The sequence below is a fragment of the Apaloderma vittatum genome, unplaced genomic scaffold, assembly GCF_000703405.1.
Source record: "Apaloderma vittatum isolate BGI_N311 unplaced genomic scaffold, ASM70340v1 scaffold10363, whole genome shotgun sequence".
NCBI lineage: Eukaryota > Metazoa > Chordata > Aves > Trogoniformes > Trogonidae > Apaloderma > Apaloderma vittatum.
In genome coordinates this window covers 368-14,564 of record NW_009706404.1, presented here as the reverse complement: position 1 = coordinate 14,564, position 14,197 = coordinate 368, and the positions used below count along the sequence as shown (strand labels likewise).

Sequence of the window (14,197 nt, the reverse complement as noted above, 5' to 3'; positions counted from 1 at the left end):
AGAAGGAAGCGAGAATGAAAACGTTCTGAGCTACTGGTTTCCCTACCCCCGCTCTGTTAAAAGTCATCATAATGGCAGGAGACCCTAGTCAAATCATCAGAGCAGCATGAAAGGTGGAGAAGGGGAGAGGAAAAAGGAGACAATCCAATCCTTCACCTCCCAAAAAATCACTCGTATAATCTGATGGCTACCAGGATTTGCGACTAGGATTCATCAGTATCTGGGCATCCGTTCAGCAGCTGTATCCCTCTGGACTACTATATTTCAAGGTGCTATCTGGTTTCTAAGGCAGGTGTAGCCCTGAGCTTATCGACAGCTGGACTCCTTTAAGTAGGAGATAACAGCATCTACACATAGCCTGGCTTATTTAGCACACCGTGTTACCTCTCAGCAAGAGCTGACACGGTCACTTCTAGAAAAAGAAAATATAAATAACACTTTGTCATTAACATACAAATGGCACTAGAGCTCAGAAATGCTCCACACCATGTCCCACATGGGCTTTGCACACAAATGAAGGCCTGAAGGCTTCAGGCAAGAAGGACAAAGGATACAATCAAGCTGATGTGGACACAAAGGAAGAGGAAGTGGGGGAGGGACTTCTCCATATTACCGCTTTTGTGTGTTTGTCAAAGCTTTAAAAAAATAAGTCCATGAGAATTTGGAGTCTCTGAAAAGCTCTGCTTCTCCATCCAGGATCATCTGTACAGGTCTAGTCACCGATTTGGCTTCTCTCCAAGGGATGAGATCCAGCACCTGAAGGATAAAGAAAACTAAGGAGCATTGTATCCTGAATATTGCATCAAGTTTTGGAGTTCCCTGAAGAAGATACTGACTGACTGGAGCAAGTTCAGCAGAGAAGCAAGATGCTCAGAGGGCTGGAGCACTCAACCCTGTGAGAAGAGGCTGAGGCACTGGGGCTTGCTCAGCCTGCAGAAGAGAAGGCTTTGGGGGCCTCTCTTAGCAGCTTTGCGACACCCAAGTGGAGGTTGTCACAACAGTGGAGCCAGGGTCTTCACAGTGATGCATTGTGGACGAGAGGTAAAGAGCTTAAGCTGAAATATGAGATGTTCAGACCAGATACAAGGAAAATCTTTTCACCGTGACGGCAGCTGAGTGCGGGAACGAGGTCCCTGAGAGGGAGTGCACTCTGCGTCCCTGGAGGTTGTCATGGCCTGACAGGATAAACTTGGTCTAATCTGACAAACAGAGTAACTTGGTCTGATCTCAGAGCTGGCCCTGCTTTGAGCAGGAGGTTGGACTAGATGACAGCCTGAGGGCCCTTCCAGCCTAGCTTACCCTGTGATTCCATGAACGCCCTTAAAAACAGGCCTGGCAAGGCAGGTAAGGAACATCCCCTTCACTATGCAAGTGGCTCTTTTTCCCCTTGTGTATGTCCACAGCAGAGACTTCCCCACATATACTGCTACAGCAGTTTCAAGCTTTTCACTCATTTTTTTTATCCTTCAACGTGTCTGTCCCCTCCTAGAACTGTGGTCTTGCTTACGTAGGCAGCTCACCACAGCACAGGATTCCTGGCTATGGAGTTCTAATGGGGATCTGGTACTATCAGTCACTTTTTCCCCTCCCCACAAAGGATGAGTATGAAAGCTTTTACAGGGTTAGATAGTACATTACCATCTTTAGTCTTCTAGCTATCACCAAAGGAGCACAGGTAAAAAGAGAACACTTCTGGGTGAAGAATTAGTCAATAAGTTGCTTTTATGCAAAGGACGGTAGTAATCTTTATGACTGCAGGTACCTGGGAAGCTGGCAGCATTTCATGTGCTAGGACAGAAAGGCATCAAGTAATAAAAAAAAAGCACACGTATTACCTGTGGCCTTCGTGGTTGTCATCAGCTTCTGGCAGTTCAGAGTGGGACTGGGAAAGAGCATTCCGGCTTCCTCCTCCTGAGAGTAGTTCTGCTGCAGGAATGATGTTGCCTCGTAGCACACCTCCCTCTCGTCCTGTACCTCTCCTATACCTTGGCAGTGCAGGTAAGCATCTAGCTCAGGTGTTCCATCCCAGGAGCTACAGCCTCCCGCGTGGGTCCCTTTGCACTCTGTAGGTAGGATCAGCTCACAGTCTCTGTCTTCAGGAATTATGGGAATGCGTTGACCCAGGTCACATACACCCTTACAGCAGCTTGGCAGGGTGTCATCAGGAAGTGTGTACTGCACGTTCACTGCATAGTCTTCTGTATAGCAGCCACCACCTCCACTGCCACTGTTGCTACTACAGGCTACCTGCTTCTCTTCATAGAAGCAACAGGGCAACCCCTCGTATTTCACCCCATCTGTCCTATGCAAGTGGTCTGAGTTAATACTGTACAAGCCTGGGGTGTTCCCTGACTGTGGTTCTACTGCCGGGCCACACGTCCCCCACAGCGGAGAGCTAAGGAAGAGTGCGCTACAGTCAGCTGTCCCACTGCTGGGCTCCAGGGCAGAATGCTGGAGTTCAAAGCAGCATGCACATGCTTGCTCCATAAGCGGCCCTGCTATCTCTGGATTCTTCCAGTTCCTTTTAACATCCAAGGCAGCACCAGGAGTGGCCTCATGTCCTCCCTCTGAGGTAGTGCCATTTGGATCCCTGTGCTCTAGTGAGGAATTACTGCTATAGTTCATATCCATGCTGCAATTAGACAGTTGGTCCCCTGAGGAAGAGGCTGGCATAGGTCGGCAGTCAGCACCCACCAGATTGTGACCGTGAGCTGGGAGCTCGTCCTGGTGAGGGCCCTCCAGGAGAACAATTGCACCCCTGTTTGCACCACCAACCTCACCCACTCGGCAAGGGCTCTTACTGCGGTAAACATACGGGTCATAGTCACTGCTCAGAGAGCTGCGGAAGGTAGAGCAGCTCCCATAAACCCCCTGGTTGCTGACCTCCGTGCAGTCAACCATGGAATCGCTAGAGGAGCAGTGGCACTGACCAGAACTGCTGCTGCTGCTGTCACTCCCGGGGCAGTCAGCCAAGTATCCACTGCACACTGAACGATGACCATGATAGCAGCTGAAGCTGGAGGTACTGCCACTCTCCAAGCGGGATGAGGGCACTACATGTACCACAGGAGGGAAAAGCATGCTGCTACCAGGCTGAAAGGCACGAGAAGGGCCCTTTGAGGAAATGTCAGCTGGAAGCTGTACATCTTGCTCAGGGTAACTAAGGCCTTGGAAGTAGTAGTGCTGATACATGGTCTCATATTGGGAAAAGCACGTTGCTTTGGAAAAGTTGCGCCCACCAAACTTGGGTCTTCGGAAGTTGTGAGCTGGAGAGTAAGCTCGGTGTTCCAAGCTACAGTGATGTGTGCTTAAAGCATGGTCCAAATGAACAGGTTGATAACTGCGGATATAGGCTGGGGACGGGGCTTGGTAGAGGCTCTGCTCGCCATGCCGCTCAACTGTAAGTACTGTGATCGGGTTTCCACGAGGGTCCATGCTTGTTCGAGTGGGATATGCTGTTATCTGGTTTGCTCTGTGCACTCGGCCTGGGTAGTGGACAGGCAGAATTACCCTCTGCTGCCGGCTGCGTGCTGGGTTGATGGATTCCAGACACATTGGACCTGCATTTCCCTTCTTCTGTTCTGAATGGGAGAAATAAGAGTAGAGAAGTAGGAGGGAATAAAGAGGAATATATTTTATACAAGAAAGAAAGATATTTCTCTCTGAATTTCCTTACATTATGCACACAACAGAGGGCATGTTTTTTTTCTTTTTTAAAAAAGCACCTCCTTTTCATACAGAAAGAAAAATTATGAAACAAATAAGATAAGTCAAGAGTATCTGCCTGGAAGCCTTTGAAACACAATTGTATTTGCTTAAAAAGGAAAAGGAGTGAAGTGATTTCAAACACTTCTCTCATATATGCAAAAACTTCTGCTTGCACAGTACTCCTTATACGGCAGGTTAAGGGCAAGGCTGGCATTCATTACTCAGAATTTCACTTTAGACATTATTTCACATAAGTGTGTACTAAGAGAAAGCTTTTTCAAGACAGGGGAAATGGAAGGGGCAAGTAAGGGAAACCACATTCCGACACCATGGAAAAGTAAAAACCAGTACATGGTCTTTTCTCCACAATCGCCAAGAGAACACCTGCCCGTGTATTACATCTACTCGGCCTCGTTGCTTCAGAGGCTGACCCACGCTGCCCTCTGCTGGGCATCGCACCCAGACCGAGGGAAAACCAGAAAAGTGGTACTCCAGGGTGTGCAGTCATTTTCAAGGAACTTAGTCCAAACTGTCTTTCTAGGGTTGTGCTACAACAAAGACTATAAGCTCTATGGAGATTCACAAACAGGTACAATTTCTGTTTCAACTTGTAAGCTGTTACATCCAAAATGGACAACACAACAGGATATCCCTTCTGCGGCGCTTACCGATGATGTTATGGCGGCAGTGAGGACAGGTATGATGCTGCAGTAGCCAAGGATCCACACATTTTTTGTGAAATCGGTGAGTGCAGGGAATGACACGCAGTTCCTGCAAGAACAAATGAAGGAATATGAGAACGCACTCCTTCCTAATAAATGATTTTTTCAGAGCTTATTCCTAGCTTTTTCAACCTAGCTACTAAACTGATCAATTCCTGGTCTTGAAGCGATGAGAAGGAGAAAATGCCATCTGCTCCTACACAGACAAAAGCACAAAAGCTGCCACTAAAAGAATATGCTGCAGGCATGTTAGAAATCCAGGCAGATGTACTATGTCTCTTTAGGGCACTTTTTGATGTGTGTCCCTATGACCAAACATCTTGAAGGAGCCCATCAATAAAGTTTTCCTTAGTATAGTAAATGAGCTTTAAAAAAATTTTTAAAATCAATTAAGTCCATTTAATGGTGCATCTTGCCTACAACTGTTAGCAATGGAAAGCACTCAGGGAAAAGTAAAACCAGCGCAGTGTACATGATGCTCTTCCCCTTGCCCAACACTCATCCTTCAGCTATTATCCCTTTACAGGATTTCTGAGGTCCACTGGATATCTACCACTTGAAACCCACAAGAGATCTTTCTTCCAAATCCAGCTCAAATCTCCCCACGAGTTCAGATTTTGAGTTCCTGGCACTTTCATTTAATCGTACCTAATCTTGTATTGGAAAAAATGAACACCTGATTCCAGTTCTTGCTCTCCATTCAAGATTTTGTACTCCCTTCATTAGCCTCCCTAGCCCACTCAGTCATGGCACAGAAACCATTCAAAATTTTTTATCATTTTGTCACTGCCCTTTTCTGAAGCACCTTCACTTCCAACCTATCTTTCACTAAATGAGATCAGAAATACACACAGTACTCAATATAAGAGCAGGACTGAACTTACACAGCAGAGTAATTATGCTTTCTGTTCAGTCCTCTAGACTTCCCTGTCTGCTTTCTAATACTTGATTTGCCTTTTTGACTGCCACAAAGCACTAATTTGCTCTCACACAACTGTCTAAAACAGCTTCAAGATCTTGCTCTTGAACAGCAATGCTCACATCACAACCCATGTGAAGCTCTTTGCTATGAATATTACTTAATACCTACATTCATGCACGAATTTCCCATCCAATCAGTTTTGTACAGTCCTTCTGAAGTTTCGTCTACCTTCATACCTGCTACTCTGAATAATTTCCCACCAGCTAACTTCATTAATTTCTGTTTGCAGCTTGTAGCACTCAAATACTGCAGCTGGTATTTTCTATTACCTTGAAAATTATGAATCTTTTATGAATAATTTAAAAATAAAACATCCTCAAATAGATTTTTTTATGGAAGTTTAAAACTGTGATTATTGACTGTCCCTATTCTAAGGAACCTATTTTCTATTTCATTCTTTCATTGCTTCCTCTGGGTAGAACTGTGTCACAGAAGGCAAGCACTGACATTAATGCAGCAATGGTAACTGAGGAGCTAAAAACAATGGTTCCTGAACCTCTCAGCATTTCCTCATTCTCTTCCTCTGGTTTCCCAGCAGTGACATTTTAAAGGCAAGGTGCCATCAAAGCTTGAGAAGCAAAAGACAAAATACACCCCTTATGTCCAACGGAGCTTGCATGCCCCATCACCTTAGCACACAATTTGTAAAAAATAGCCGGAGACATAAATGCTGGGGCAACCCTGACTTCTTTAAGAATTCTTCCTCTGAAAAACAAACTGATGGAGATACTAACCCACAGAATGAGATCCCTCACCTCTCGCTTTGTAGCATGGGGAAAAGCCCTTGAGATTTCTTTGGGAGCAGCTGGCTACTCAATGCAATCAATCTGGCAAGAAGCACAACCTCAGTTCATAATGTACCCAACAGTCAGCCACGTACCACAGTGCTAAAATAAATCAGCTACATTCTCAGCCCATGTTTAAGAAATCATTTATCCTTTACCTCCCCATCAATGTACTTCTCCAAGCAGATGGCACAGTCAGAGGTGGAGCTGCTACTGAGTGTGTCCAGTGCTCCACAGCTACCTTCCCGGTGTCCCTTACTTTTGGACTTAAACTTCCTGGTTTCCATTTTTTCCAGTGCTTGCACTGCAAGCCTGTTCATGGAATTCTAAAATAGAAGTAAGAAAGAGAGGAAAAAAAAACAAAAGCAAAAAAAAGGCAATGTTGCTGCATGAAGGACTACAGCGTAGTAGCAGAGAAACATCACCATACCAAATTAATGCATCTTACCAAATCATGTCAAACCCAGACTAATTTACAATTTCATAAATTAAGCAGAGAGAAGACTAGCTAGAATTTAGACCAGAAGCCTCAAGAAAATGTATGCCACATGCTGTAGAGAGAACAATAAGCTACTTTGAACTGAAACAGGGTGAAGATGCTGACAATTGGGATACACTGCAACTGCTCAATTGCAAGGCAATATGTAAGACTTGCCCAGGAACTTTTTTTCAGCTGTCAATATTGACTGTAATGCCCCATTATGCTGTTATTACCATATTATTAGAAGCAATACTTAAGAGAGGGATTAAACTGAAACGTTACCGAATTAGCTGTATCATTTCCTCCTGCCCCCAAATTCAAACAATATTAGAAGGTCAGGAAGGCAGTGTGTTGTTCTCCATTTTACTGTATAATGTATCATCTCCCTTCTTAACACTGCTGTTGGCCCATAATATCTTGAGATTCCTACTCAGTATGTCCAAAGCAAGAGTCCTAATTAGCTGCAGTGTTCTGCATTCCTTTTATGTGCATATACTTGACAGTTTACAACTACAAATTTCGGAGTCCATTAACTTCCATTTGTCTTCCCTTTCGTATTTGACAGGATGAACTCGGAAATATCTCACGTAGAATTTCTTCTAACCACTTCACTTTGCAAACCTCTCCCATTATGAATCAATAAATTATTGATTGAAACTATTCCATTGAAAAGAGTTGCAAGTTATTTTCAATCCTTATATTCTCTGCACATCATGGCAGCAAGAGCTTGGACTTCCTTAGAAGTATGCAAGTGCTACTGATAATCAACTCTGAACAACCAGAAATGTTCTTCCTTCCCAGCGCCTAAATGAACTGGTTCTATACTCTTCATTTCAGGATGTAACTGAATGAACGTCACGGGTCAATATAGATCTCCTGTAAAAACATTTCCAAATTTTTCCAAAGGATAAAATCCTTTTCCATGGATAAAATCCTTTACACAAAGATGGCTATTATAAGTCAGGGCAAAGCATCTCCAAAAGCAGCAACCAAGTTCTAGAACAAAGGAAGAGAAGCATTCAGTGAATATCCCATTACTGCTCTTACCTGACTACGTCGCTGTTTCAGTTTGATCTTGACAAGAAGAATGAGGCAAACAAGAGACACAACCACAAAGAAGGCCAGGAAAATCCCCATATCAAAGTACTCTGTGGGTTGCTTAAAGATTAAAATAAAAATATTAATTTTCCTTTATTTAGATCATGCACAAATCTATTGTTCCCTTCTCTTGTCTATCTTCTGAGTATTTATTGTCAAATGTACACAATCACAAAGACAAAAGTCAAAGTTTCACTCATCAACTAGGATTCTAGGAGATAAAATCTGGGTTTCATATGTTGCTGCAAGTGAATGAAATAGATAGAATGCCACTCACGAGATGTCAGATTTCCAATGTCTCAACCAATCCCACAAACCCCAGGTCTTTCAGTTAAGTGAATCAGACTAACACAAATTCTCACAATTTAGGGGTTTACTTGCACACTTAAGTAAGTGAAAATCAACATCCCAATTTTCAGCGAATGGTCCACACCTTACACACATTTCTTTACAGCAGAATTCCATAAAAATACAACAAACCCAAAGTGGTAACTGGGACATGGAAGACCTCTAGCTTTGCTCTTCTTCTGTAAACTACATGTAAAGAGTGTTTAAAAGAAACTGCTAAGGAAACCCATTTTATATTACAATTACAAATATCAGATATCAAATAATTAACCCATGTTTAAAATACCACAGAATTATCAGTTAATACAGAGAAGACTATCTTACAAATCTGGACTACCAGGAGTCTGCAATAATGAAGTTATTTAGTTAAGAAAAAGGAAAACCTCTATCATATAGTTTTTTTAGCCATTTACATATTCAAGAGAATCCTAATGAAAGACAATAGATGCCACAGTGTAGACTCTATACTTATATCAAGTGTAGCTGCTTGTACACAGTGCAGTTGGCTCAATTTATTTAGGTCAACAGAATTTCATATGTATCAATGCTCATGGGTAGCACCAAAACATCTCCACACTCAGCGCAATTAGCAAGCACTGCAAGAAGTAACAGCAGTGTAATACCTAGATAAAGTTTCTTAAAGTCTCACCCGTGGGGGGCGATGCTGAATCCTTGCTCGTGCCACTTTCTGCTTGTTAACTATGTTCATTAGCTTGACAGCATCAGCACCCTTCACATACACCACTGGTCTCTTCAGAGGGTCCTCTGAGCCCTGGTTCAGCTAGAACAAAAAAATAATCTACTCAAAAGGCACATTTCAGGAAAGCTACCTCTATTTTGGACAATGGAGAGAAGAGTAAAGGAATATGAATGTGAAATTGATTCAAGCACCAATTGTTCTCTTCTAGCATAGACCTTCACTTAAGTATTCCAGAGTTAAACCTGTATTAAAGTTTCGACTTAAGATACTTTCTTTTTTCAGTGACCAAAACTAAGGTTAAGGATAAGCAAATGTTATTTCTGAAGAGCAGCTTTAACTTAGCTGCATTATGTGCCCATGCATACATTAATACTGTAATAAGTTACGTGTCATAAGGAATAAAACCCTGCACATTCCAAAAACAATTGGCCTTGCTACATTTCCTGAACCTTTTGTTTTTTCAACTTTGTAGTTATATTATTCACACAGAAATTTCTTCAGCTTTCTGAACAACTTAATATCAGAGTCCTGTCGAGCAGGCTCTTTGTGCCTAGCCCATTTATTAAAGTCTTTAATTTCTGCTGTTTAACTCAACAAACTCATTCAGTTACTTGGGTTCTAGAAACCACTAGCAATATTGATTGCAGGACGGGAGTGTCAAAGACTAAAGCATACGAATAGATAGCTCAATTCACTCTGAAACATTCTTCTAGGTTCAGGTAAGTTTTTTTGAAAAGTCAAATCACAGAATTAGAAAATAACATGGGAGGGAAGGCACCTCACGAGCCCAAACTCTTGGTGAAAGCATGGTCAAGTATGACATCATGATCAAGGCAACAGTACTTTCATCCTGTGGCTGAAGCACGTCTGACTGCATGAGAGAAGCAAAGCGTGTGCACGATCCCCAGGTACCTTCAGAAGTGGTGGTGAGACCCACTGCTGACAGTGCACCGTTGCCACCTCACCTTTGCACGGTGTGCAGGATGTGTGGGATCACTGCAAGGTAGCCATGCAAGAAGTTTGCCCTTTCACTCTAAATGGCAGCTGGCAGAGTTGCAGAGTGCTATTTGTGACCATCTGTGGTTGTGTTTATGCAGAGGATTACGCTGCTGGGCTTGTTTAGCCTGGGGAAAAGGAGGTTCAGGGGAGACCTTATCACGCTCTACAACTGCCCAACAGGATAGGAGCTTGTAGTGAGGTAAGGGTTGGGCTCTTCTCACAAGTAACATGCGATAAGACAAGAGGAAATGGCCTCAAGTTGCCTCAAGTTGCTCCAGGGGCGGTTTAGATTGGATATTAGGAAAAATTTCTTCACCTGAAGGGTTGTCAAGCCCTGGAACAGGCTGCCCAGGGGAAGTGGTGGAATCACCGTCCTGGGAGGTGTTTAAAAGACATGTAGATGTGGTGCTTAGGGATACGGCTTAGTGATGGACTTTGCAATGATCTTAAAAGTCTTTTCCAACCTAAATGATTCTATTCTATGATCTGTCCAGGCTGGTCAGGGCTTTATGCAGTCAGATGTTGAAAATCCTCAAGTATGGAGACTGCATAACTTCTCTGTCCAACAAATCCAGAAAAACAATTTGCTAAATGATATACCAGAGAGGGGAATAACGAGACAAGAGAATTGTTCTGTTACAAAATGGCACCAACATGATAAATTTATATAGCTTATTCTGACCCACAGGAAAAATCCTAGTATAGAGGCTGGTTGATACAAAACAAGCAAAGCACTGAAAAGCAGATGGAAATGGTAGAGGGTAAAGGAATGACAGGAGTGTGAGCAAACGGAACAAGAGCAGCATATGGCAGATATACCATAGCTATATTGTTGATATTTACCTGCTACTTCTGGTGAAAACATGTAGATATTACCAACTGACTAGACCATCATCCTGCTTACAAAGTACCCTACTTAATCTGTCCAGATGGTGACAGATTTCATTGAGACTTTAAAACAGATTCTTCCTCGTATTTGACTGGGCTTCGGAGAACACTGATCAAACTATTTTAAGACACTTGTCTTTTGAAGAGCTAAAAACCAGCTGAAGTACTTGAATCCAGCCCAGGGATCTTATCTGGCTCAAAGGCTTACTGGCCTAAGGCTAAACGCAATCACTATCCACACGTTTCCAGACACATACTCTCTTTCTCTCTCAAGCTCTCTTGTCTAAAGAAGAATTCACCTGACTCCTCAGTAGCTTTTGCACACTGGCAGATTCTTTCTAAATATGATGCTCTGGATGCTGTTATTCCTCTTTGAACTATGCAGAAGTAAAACTAAGAAAAAAATCAGGCTTCACAGAGCATTTCTGAAAATAAAGGTTTCATTCTTAGTTTACAACAGAAGACACTCAGATCAATAGAAATAAAATCCACAAAATCTGTATGTAAAGCCCTTTCATTTGGTAGCAATTCTGCTACCAAATTGTTCAAGGACAATTCTCCTGGTTGGGCCTGATCTCCTTTCTTCCCTTTTAAAGCACTCTCCTTTAGTTGTTGCTTGTTGTTGTAGTTTGTTTAGTTGTTGCTTGGTAGCAAGCATACCTGGTAACAAGCTTCCTAAAGAGCTGCTGTCAAGTGTCTTAGGAGACTTCCATTTCAAAGATACTCTAGATTATAACTCATGCCAGTTTCCCCTCATTGTTACCCATCTGTTGTTGTTTTCCACAACTCCACTGTGAGTGCCAAAATGGTAGGTATTCTAAAGACAAATTAATTAGTAACCCTTGACGTTAAAGGTTCTGAAGACTTTGAGAATCAAAATGCATGCAATACAAATGTCCAGAGCAGCATGAGAAGGAAGTCAATCAAGTAACTCTTATGTTTAGAATATGAAAGCTAGGTCTAGTCGTTCCTCTCCCATTTGTAATTGTTCACATCGGTTGCTCCTCTGTCCTCTAACAGAGCCAACTTTGTCAGCTACTGCACTACGCTCCTAACCTCCTTCCGTTTTACTGGTACACCCAAAATACTTCACCATCCACTAGATTAATTTCCCAGCTATTGGAGGCAAGTTACACTCAGTTTATTATCAAGAATCAAGGAAGGACAGCTGTTCCTGGCAGAAGGAAGAGAACAAGAGGCAGTAACTCAGCTTCACACATTCAGAGCTGGGTGGCTGAAAGTAACCGGAAGCTGCAATACAGAGGAAAAAAAATGGAAAAAAGACAGATTACATCTTTGTGCAAATAATTTTTCTGTGTATAGAAGAGGAAAAAATACCCCTATGAATGTTTGCAAGATCAAGGCTGTAACCTTGATGGACATGCAAAGGACAGTTCTCAAAGCATCCACTGTACACGGTCCGCACTCTTTGTACAACAGATGCCAATTCCAGAATTAAATCCAGATTTTAAAATGTAAACATTGATGGCCTCTCTTTTCCCCAAGAAATTCAGGCTGCACTTAAAAACATTCAGCTCCACTTGTTCCTGTTGTAGCAAAAGGAGCAGCTTTGTTTCAAGACAAAACAAAACAAAGCTAATGCAGACTATTTTTGTGTTTGATGTGTTTCTTCTCCCTACTCAACTCAGAATTAGTGAGAAGGATCTTGTTCAAGTATTTCATGGAGCTATGACCTCACACACTTCAAATGAAAAGATGGAAGTTGTACCAGGACCCCAAGAAAGAAAGATCCTGCTTGTCCACAAAATATGTAGGCCAGAAATCATCAGCGGCAAACAAGAAAGAAATGTTTAAGGTTTTTTTTTCCAGAATCAGATTTGAAAGCCATTTTTGCAACTTCAAAAATAGCAGCTGCTATTTTTTTGCTATTGATCGCAAGATGGGTAGGGCCAAACCTCACCACATTTTGTACACAGGGCTGGGCAAAGAAAAACTCCTTGACTCGATAATGGGCAACAAAAGAATTTGCCTCCATCCTTTCTCAAAACCTCAATCCCAGACCTGGATTCTGGATTCTAGCAAAGGTTAGAAGAAAAATGTAACTCCACGGACTTTTCTCTTTCTACCACATTCTCAACATCTCCACTGCTTTTTTGCCTCCCAGAGCAGGAAAACAACAACACCGTGTTACCCAGGGTCAGTAGCTGCACGTCTTAAGGCAGGTGCTCTGAGATCTGTACACTGTCAAATCTTGTCTCAGCAACCCTAAAAGAACGCAACAGAGGCTGTAATAAAACTAGGCTCCCTTCTTCATACCTGATCAATGGCATCTGGGTTTTCAGAAACATCAAAGATGACCGCTGTGGCTCCTCGCTGCACTGCTCGTTTTGCCTGCAATAAGAAAGACAGCATCCTCAGTCCCACCCCAAAAGATGACTCCTTACCGCAAAAATTTTCCCTCTCCTCATCTCCAGATAGCAAACTTAGCATTTTATGTTTCTGTATAGTTAAAACAACCGACAGAGTAACTGCAAACACAGGAGTTCCTGAACCAGCACGGAATGCAGTTAAACTTCACTGTAGTTTCTACAATCCCTCTGTCATTCCTTCCCAAATTCCTCTTTCATCAAGCTTTTAAAGGAATTCAAGTGCGATTTAGACACTCTAAAGAATTCAAATGTAAAAATATTTTAAAACTAAGTTGTGTTCTTTTTCTCCACATCACTTGGAAGCACCATGAAAATTAATCTTCCCTGTGATTTAGCATAGAAAATGAAGGTGGGCCAGGTTCTTTACACCTTTTCAGTGTCATTCTCACAGTCACGACAAAATCTAGCATGTCACAATCCTTGCAAAAAGCGCCTCATAGAATATTGCTCTTTCTGACCATTAGAGGTCAGAACTGCTGCATCCAACATTTCTTACCCAGGTTTTATTTAAGTGCATGGCTTTCAACAAATACGCAGTCCAAACCTGGAGCTACCAACAGCACAGAGGAGATATTAGAACATAATAAAATCCTTTGGAATAGAAAAAACAGTATTTTAACCACCGAGGTGAAGACAGGGTATTTTTATCAGTTTCTGCCACCATGCCTCTGTATCTCCTGTTCAAATATTGCGTATTAGTTCCACAGAGCAAACATTCCCAGTAACTTTTCAAAGCTGTTACTGCTTTTGTTGGATGCAGAATGCAAATAACTATTTCTTCAAGTAATAACAGCTATCATCATCACACTAATAAACAAGAGGACACTGGCTCTTCATAGAGACTAGCAGAATAGGCACCTAAATTGAGATATAAAAGAAGCATATGAGCATATTCCAAGAATGCTGACCGGTACAGAGATGTTAGTCTGAACACCTACAGGTCACTTTCTTTGCTCTGTTCTTATCTTTCAGTTTTATTTTGAATCAGCCAAGACCATCAGACAATCCACAGAGAAAGGCAATTCCCAAAGAGAGTCTCTTTCTCACCCAGCAGGCATTCGTCCCCTTTGAAGTGAGCACACCTGGCTAATCACCA

At 42.4% G+C, this 14,197-nt stretch overlaps 1 protein-coding gene across 1 annotated transcript; it reads right to left on the bottom strand.

The window, feature by feature from the left end:
- Positions 1 to 712: 712 nt before the first annotated feature.
- Positions 713 to 13,084, bottom strand: ZNRF3 (zinc and ring finger 3). The gene is made up of 7 exons (XM_009865779.1): positions 12,989 to 13,084; positions 8,774 to 8,905; positions 7,726 to 7,836; positions 6,356 to 6,523; positions 4,377 to 4,479; positions 1,836 to 3,581; positions 713 to 756 (listed from the first exon to the last, which is right to left on the bottom strand). Exons 1-7 carry the CDS (start codon positions 13,082 to 13,084, stop codon positions 713 to 715), a joined length of 2,400 nt encoding a protein of 799 aa, XP_009864081.1.
- Positions 13,085 to 14,197: the final 1,113 nt, after the last annotated feature.

Excerpts from the sequence above, each read along its gene's own strand:
- ZNRF3 (XM_009865779.1), bottom strand. The coding sequence starts at position 13,084 with ATGCTGTCTTTCTTATTGCAGGCAAAACGAGCAGTGCAGCGAGGAGCC. Across the intron at positions 8,906-12,988 it reads ACCCAGATGCCATTGATCAG|CTGAACCAGGGCTCAGAGGA; the intron begins GTATGAAGAAGG and ends TTTTTGTTCTAG. Across the intron at positions 3,582-4,376 it reads CTGCCGCCATAACATCATCG|AACAGAAGAAGGGAAATGCA; the intron begins GTAAGCGCCGCA and ends TCTCCCATTCAG.